The sequence below is a fragment of the Microtus ochrogaster genome, unplaced genomic scaffold (assembly GCF_000317375.1).
Source record: "Microtus ochrogaster isolate Prairie Vole_2 unplaced genomic scaffold, MicOch1.0 UNK45, whole genome shotgun sequence".
In the NCBI taxonomy this organism is placed as follows: Eukaryota; Metazoa; Chordata; class Mammalia; order Rodentia; family Cricetidae; genus Microtus; species Microtus ochrogaster.
The window spans coordinates 660,399-668,292 of NW_004949143.1; the positions used below are offsets into that span (position 1 = coordinate 660,399).

Consider the following 7,894-nt stretch of genomic DNA (forward strand, 5'->3'; position numbering starts at 1 on the left):
AAGGTGGATGTGCTCCCTTACTGGAGGTCCTTGAGGCCTGCCCTGTAGGTAGGCTCTCACCGAAGAGCCACTTTTAAACCAGTCATCCATTCTCTTTTTTTTGTGTATACTTAGGCTGCTCTTATTTTTAAATAGTAAAAATAGTGATGTAGTAAAATTGTTCAAACTTCTAGTGAGCATGTTTGAGTTCATGTAGGGTATGTGCTTATAGATAAGCTCTGAGATTCATATGACATATGTATGTTTTACAGTTTTCAGATGAGATTAAATACTTTTGTGATATGCCAATTTACAGTCCCATTATCTGTGTACAGTGGCTCCATTTCTATAAACTTCTATTATTGTTCCAAATTCTCACACTTTATATTTGATACTTTTATGGGTAGGAAATAATACCTAATTGATTATATTCACCATTTTCTAATTCACATAGAGGTTAAGAATGTTTTCAATGATCTTGACCGCCCCCCCCACTCATATAATCCCTCTATCCTCTCTTCAACCAGACTCCTGGAGATCGGTCTAGTGCTTGGCTGTAGATATCTCTATCTGCTTCCATCTAGTACTGGATGAAGGTTCTATTATGACAATTAGGGTGGTCACCAATCTGATTACAGGGGAAGGCCAGTTCATACACCCTCTCCATTATTGCTAGGAGTTTTAGCTAGGGTCATCCTTGTGAGGTCCTGGGAGTTTCCCTGGTACCAGGTTACTTCCTAACCCCATAATGACCTCCTCTGTCAAGAAATCTCTCTCATTCTTCTTCATCTCCCATTCCCCATCCCTTCTTCTCTACCCCTCCTCCCAGTTTACCCAGGACATATCATCTATTTCCTCTTCCCAGGACCCTCTTAGGGTCCTCCTTGTAACCTAGCTTCTCTGGGGCTGTGGACTGTAGCCTGCTTATCCTTTGCTTTATGTCTATTATCCACCCACCCCCAAGCTCCCAATTTTTTCCTGGCAATCTTGTCTACTTCCAATATCCAGGAGGATAACTATATGTTTTTCTTTGGGTTCACCTTCTTATTTAGCTTCTCTAGGATCCCAAATTATAGGCTCAATGTTCTTTATTTATTGCTAGAATCCAATTATGAGTGAGTACATACCATATTCATCTTTTTGGGTCTGGGTTACCTCACTCAGGATAGTGTTTTCTATTTCCATCCATTTGCATGCAAAATTCAAGATGTCATTGTTTTTTACTGCTGAGTAGTACTCTAATATCCACTTATGAGTGAGTACATACTGTCTTTCTGGGTTACTTCACTCAGGATGATTTTTGTCTAGTTCCAACCATTTGCCTACATATTTCATGATGTCATTGTTTGAGCTTGTGGGAGCTCATAACTCTGCATGGACAGCCGAATCATTCCGGTCCTGTTTGGTGTCTTCTGAACTTTTCCCTAATCTCTTCTGTTTCATTCTTTCTTCTCTTATTTTCATACAATTGAAACACTTTAAATATATTCATTTGTTTTCTATTTTTTATATTTTATATCCTTTCATTTACGTTCATGAGTGATTACCTTAAATGTTACCATATATATTTGACAATCTCCTTTCTATTCCCAAATCTTCTAAGAATGTGTTAATTCACATGTTTTACTTCCTCCTTTCATATAACTTGTTCTAATTAGTTTTTCTAACTTATTCTTCTAGTCTTTATTAGCCACTTTTAAAGCTTTTGAATGCATGTGCCACTACTTGTGCTTGCCGTTCATTTCCTTTTACATATTCATAAGACTTTCATCTTCAACTACAGGAAGATATTCTTTTAGAAGTCCTTTTTAGAGGGCCTACTTAATTATTTACTTATATTTGTGTATAGAGAATATACTTCATGTTAGGTAGAGTTTAGATACTGAACAGAAAGAGTCTCTACTATAATGGAATTTCCAGCTTCTTGGAGTGAAAGAAATAGTAAACAAAGACATATTTTGTCAGTGCTGTGAAAAAAAAAACCCTAAGAGTCAGGAGAAGGATTCCTATTTGTTGATGGTAAGATGATCAAAGAATTTCTTTTTTTCTGTACAGTCAAATGAGACTGAAGGCTGTGAGGAAGTCAGCCATAAGAAAACCCAGAGTTAGAATGCTCATTGAGTACTAAATACTCTGCCTTACTTTACTTATGTAAAATTAGCTTTATTCTGACCTAGCTCTATCAGCTATAAAATTCTGGAGAAATGGTTATTTCTTTTTCCCTTTGGCATTTCCAAGATAAATTTTCATTGTCGGTTTTTACTTGACTTGTTACCTTTAAGATGTCTGATGTCAATCAAATTGATAGCTCTTTGTTTATCTCCTTTTTGGTATTCTTTGAGTCTGCTTTGCTCTCTATTTTAATGTATTGACTTTGAATCTCATTATGGTTCTTGAACCTAAGGATGCCTCTTTTTCAGCAGTTCTGGGAAAGTTCACCCATTAGTATATTGAAAATTGTTCCTCCCTCACTTTCTCTATTCTCTTATGTTTAGAATTTTCAAGAACCTATCCTGAACCCTTCTCTTCTATTCATGTTAAAATAGTAGGAAAACTTTGTCCTCATGTTTTCCACTGTTTATCTGTCTGAAATGCAAACTCAACAGTTTTTCCTCATGTATATTAATCTCTCTTCAGTAATATCAATTCTACTTTGCTTAAATTTTTCCTGATAGTTCATTTTCTTCTACAGTGTATCACTTAAAATAGGTCCTTTTTAAACCTAATTTTATTTCTCTCTCTTCTGAACATTATATTATATGAAATCTGTGGAGTGAGTCTAATTTGGTTTTATGCTGTATTAGATAATTGACCATTTCCTTAGGTGTTTTGTTGTGGATTACAATATTCTTTTCACCATTTACAGTGTTGTCCTTCCAGAGTGTTTTTGTGACATCTCCTCCTTTGGCATCTGAGACCAATTTTTATGTTAATTACTCAATTTGAAAGTTTTAGATTAAGCAGACAATGTATATTCATTTGAACATAAATCCAAGATTAGATAAGGCTTAATTTCAATAGAAATATATTTCCTTTTCTTCTACCCACTTCCTTTTAGAACTCTTGTGCTATGATCTTATTCTGCCTTACAGATCTTATCTAATTCACCCCTTTTGCTGAGGTTGGAGCTTTTCAAGATTGTGGCTTCATGTGGGAGTCTAGTTCTAGTTTATAAGCTGACAGAGGTCCAGTTTATACCCGTTGTCCTAATTCTTTATAAAGCTTTTGGTCTCTCTTAAAAGTATCCCAGTTCAGGCAACAAATTGTAGGATCTTCCCATTCGTAGGCAGGGATGTGAATGGGATCCTGGAGGAAGAAAAGAAGCAGACTGTTTAATTGACAGAAAAGATCTCAAACATGAAGGGAACAGGCAACAATGTATGTCAGGGAAGATTTATTCAAAGTATGATCAGAAGTAGTTAGTGGATTGGATTTTCATATACTTCTAGCTGCTATTTCATTTTTTTAACCTGGCTAGTGGAAAGATATCTCTGTGCCTTTTGTCCTTGTTTTAAAGTTTAATTTTGCTCAAAATAATATCAAAAATCAAATTCAAAAGTATTTGGCAAAACTACATGTAGCATTCTAGCTGTCAGTCACTATTCAAATATAATTAATTTAATAATTTTAAAAAGCATACCTTTAAAGTTTGACTAAAATGTAATAAAAAGAACATAAAGTCTGTAAAATATATTTTAAAAGTCAAACTGATTTTTGTGCATTCAAATAGGCTTTCAATGCTTAAATTTATTGAAACCTTTAGTTCTTATATATTATGGATATATGTAAAATATTCATATTGACATTCTCATTGTATTTGAATAATTTTTCCTTTTTTGACCCTAGTGATTTTTCTTTCAAAAATATTTCAATTTTGTAGAAAGATTTTTTTTTACAAAATAAAATATAGTAAGATGTTGTAGGAGGGCCCACTTATTCATCCTGACCACCCAGCACTGAAATAACCACACAGAAACTATATTATTTAAATCACTGCTTGGCCATTAGGTCTAACTTCCTTTTGGCTAACTCTTACATCTTAATTTAATCCATTTCTATTAATCTGTATATCACCACGAGGTTGTGAGGTATCAACAAAGTTTCAGCATGTTTTTCTCTGGCAGCAGATCCATGGCATCTTTCTGACTCTGCTTTCTTCCTCCCAGCATGCCATTTAGTTTTCCCCACCTAGCTCTGTTCCCCTACAGCTCTGCTACAGGCCCAAAGCAGTTCCTTTATTAGCCAATGAAATCAACACTTAGACAGAAGGACCTCCTACACCCATAAGATACAACAAAAACTATTACATTGAAGTTGGACAAGCCAAAACAAAAGGAAAAGCACCCCAAATACAGGTCCTGTGATTGCCACCTCAATCTCCGTGAGTTCATATGAGCTTTTCTCACGTTGATTTAGAAAGCCTGTTCTCTTGGTGACCTACATCTCCCCTGGCTCTTACAGTCTTTATGTCTCCCTTCTGTTGAGTTCCATGAGCTCTGAAAGAGGGATGTCCTCTTTAATGACTAGTCAAGGATTTGGTTGGAGCTTGTAATCAGAAGTAGTGATTATATTCTCAGTGGGTTTCTTGCTTTAAGAAAGTGACCAGCAGTTGTAGGTCATGTTTCTTGTTGAACTTTTGTTGTGACACATTAATCTAATAAGATGTTAGAGTTTTGCCAATTAAGTTGAAAGATTTGGTTCATTTAAACAGCAGCCAACTCACAAACATCACCCAGCATGTTTGAGCTGGTGGAAGACTGCTCTAGTTTTTAAAACCTGCTTTTTACTGGAACATAAATTTATGGGTAGTCCAACAGTCTGCCAATATTTAAAGTAGAAATATACTCATAGTTTGGGGCCCATTCCTTCTGTGGCACTCTTCCTTCCAGCAGTATTCACACCCACTATTGTAGATTTCCTGCTAACTTGGCCAGTAATGTTGTGTATGCCAAGAGAATTCTAGATTTGGAGATCGTGTATAAGAAATTGAGAGGGGGGAGAGGGAGAGAGAGAAAGAAAAGAAAAGAAAGGAAAAGCAAAGCAAACAAGCTGGGGAAATTTCTCACTTAGTAAAGAGTTCACTCCATATGTATGAGGACCTGTTTTAATCCCTTGAACACATGTAAAAAGCTGGGGCTCAGAAAAAGTTGCATTAAAGTATATGGTTTTATTTTATGGTTATGGTTGTAATGACCTTTAATGTTCATATGAGATCATTCATCAATAAAGACAAAGAATGTTGTTTTTTACTAGAGCTATAATAGCACAAAGAAGAAAAGTATTGTGCTCAGCCTGTATTGTACATAGGCCAGTGTTGGCAATGGCTTTTTTTAGTAAAATATGTTAGATATATGATTAGGTATATGTATCATTATTAATTTTATATCTATTGGTTATCATGGCAATAATTTTTAGTTATTATCATTTGTCATACTCACTAGTAACTACTTCTAGTAGACTCCTCGATATCACAGAAAATACTTTAATATTTGCCAGTGGCATTGTTGATCCCCATCAGAATCCTACTGAAACATTACTTCTCTCTTGCTTTTTCTGTTCTAGGAATATACTATTGATGTATTTTTTAGACAGACATGGCATGATGAAAGACTGAAATTTGATGGACCCATGAAGATCCTTCCGCTGAACAATCTTCTGGCTAGTAAGATATGGACTCCTGACACCTTCTTCCACAATGGCAAGAAATCAGTGGCTCACAATATGACCACACCCAACAAGCTGCTCAGACTGGTAGACAATGGTACCCTCCTCTATACAATGAGGTAAGAGAGTGGTAACCCCCACTCAGAATATTTTGGACCTACGACTTTTATTGAAAGTAGAATGTTTTAGGTTATACACAGAAAATTCCTTTGGTTTATCAACAGACACAAGGATCTTATATTTTAATATATACTCAGTAAAATATACATATATATGAATTCAATAGTTTTATATACATAGTATTCTTTCCAGTTTATAGATTGTATAGTATATATTTTGAAAAGCATATGTGCTATGTATTGTACATACATATTGATGCATAAGGACACTTTTAACACATCTCTATGTATACACAAAGCATACATATTCTATATTCCATATAGTTACACATACAAACATTCTGAGACACAAAGAAGTGTAATTTTTAGTGTATAAATATGTACATCTTCAGAGACTTATATGTATGAACAGAGGCACATATGTGTTCAAGAACACCTAACTGCATAAACTTACAAAATAATTGAAGAGTCATAAGCACTATGAGCATAGTACTTTTAAATGCAGTAGCAAAGCAGCACCGTGATTGAGTTATAAAAAGCAAAAGAGATGTTGATAGATATTCTCTAGAACATTTAAAATAAAAAATTGTTATGTTTCATTGCCTGGGGTATAGAAGTTTGATATGAGTAAAATTTCTACATAAGTTCATAGTACACATATCATTGAAATATAAAATGTATACCTTTATACCTTCATCCCAATGCATAAAAACTGCATAGCTTTATGTTTCATGCTTATCATTATCATTTGAGTGACTGAATGTTATGGTAGGTAGAATAAGAATGCCCCCCATATGCTTATATCGTTGAATACTTAGTCACAGGGAGTACAACTGTTTGGAAGGATTAGAAGGATTAGGAGGTGTGGCCTTGTTGGAGTAGGTATGACCTTGTTGGAGGAAATGTGTCGCTAGGGATGGGCTTTGGGTTTCAGGTCCATTCTTTGTCTGCTGCCTATGAATCAGCATGTAGCTCTCAACTACTGCTCTAGTGCTATGCATCCTGACATGCTCCCCTGCATGATAGTGGGCTAATCTCTAAAAATTTGAGTAAGCCCTCAATTAAATGCTTTCTTTCATAAGAGCTGTCTTGGTCATGGTGTCTCTGCACAGCATAGCAATAGAACAGTGACTAAGACAGATGTCATAGCATTTTGATGTCAAGAAGATTAATTTTGGAAGCATTTGCAATATAATAATATTCTTTGCTCCAACAAAGAAACACTTTCGTGGTTCTTGTGCTTTCTGTTTGTATTTTTAATACCTTCACTGTTATCAGTTTTTAATCCCTGGACCCTGTGCCCATATTAATGATTGTCAATTTTGAGTTGTGATAACCTGTATCTATCAGGTAGATGTAAACTTTCAATGTAGATTCATCAAACACTCTACACCTGCTACTGCAGTAGTCTAAGTGGGTTCTTGTAGTGGCATTTCATTTGCATTTTAATAAATAAAGATTGCCTGAAGATCAGGGAGTAAAACAGCCCCACTGCTCAGCCTTACAGACCAGGTGACACACACCTTTAATTCCAGTAGTCACACTAGTTTGTCATAGAAACCGGCAGTGCGTGCCTTTAATCCCAGCCCTAGAGAGGAATATAAAATGAGAGGAGACAGCTCACAGACACAGTCTCATTCTGAGATTCCTGTAGGCAGAATAGCCATTTTGGGCTGAGGTTGAGATAAGAGCCAGTAGCTGGCTGTTTTACTTTTCTGACCTTCAGGTTGAATCTCAATTTCAGTCTCTTAGTTTTTATTAATTGTGCTACAGGTTCTGCTACCATACAAGCTGGCAACAGACTTTTATAGTTTATATGTGATGCTACTTTGTAGGTATGAAGAGTGCAAAGGTCATGAGACCATTCAGACCTTTCAAAGGAAAGACAGGGAGACCAGGAGATATATAGCAAGGGCAAATTCCCTGGGAATCCCCGAGAAGGAGGGATGCGTAGCTGTGGAGGTGAAGCAGAGAATACAGGAATTTAGGCATGCCAGGAAAATGCAATGTCTGCGGAGGAAAATTGCTGGAAGTTACTAGATCCAGACCAAGGAAGTAACTGGGAAGATTCAAGGCTGCCTGAGTTCTTTCTGTTCCTGAGATTCTAAACATAGAGGTATAGAATTTATTTT

General features: G+C 35.8%; 1 protein-coding gene across 2 annotated transcripts in view; it reads left to right on the plus strand.

The window, feature by feature from the left end:
- The window catches only part of Gabra3 (gamma-aminobutyric acid type A receptor alpha3 subunit), a 271,578-nt gene that overhangs the window by 167,947 nt on the left and 95,737 nt on the right, over positions 1–7,894 (plus strand). For both annotated transcript variants that reach the window (XM_013354470.2, XM_005369171.3), the window contains exon 5: positions 5,542–5,762. In XM_013354470.2, the coding sequence (XP_013209924.1) occupies positions 5,542–5,762 (221 nt within the window). The remainder of the gene's footprint in view (positions 1–5,541; positions 5,763–7,894) is intronic.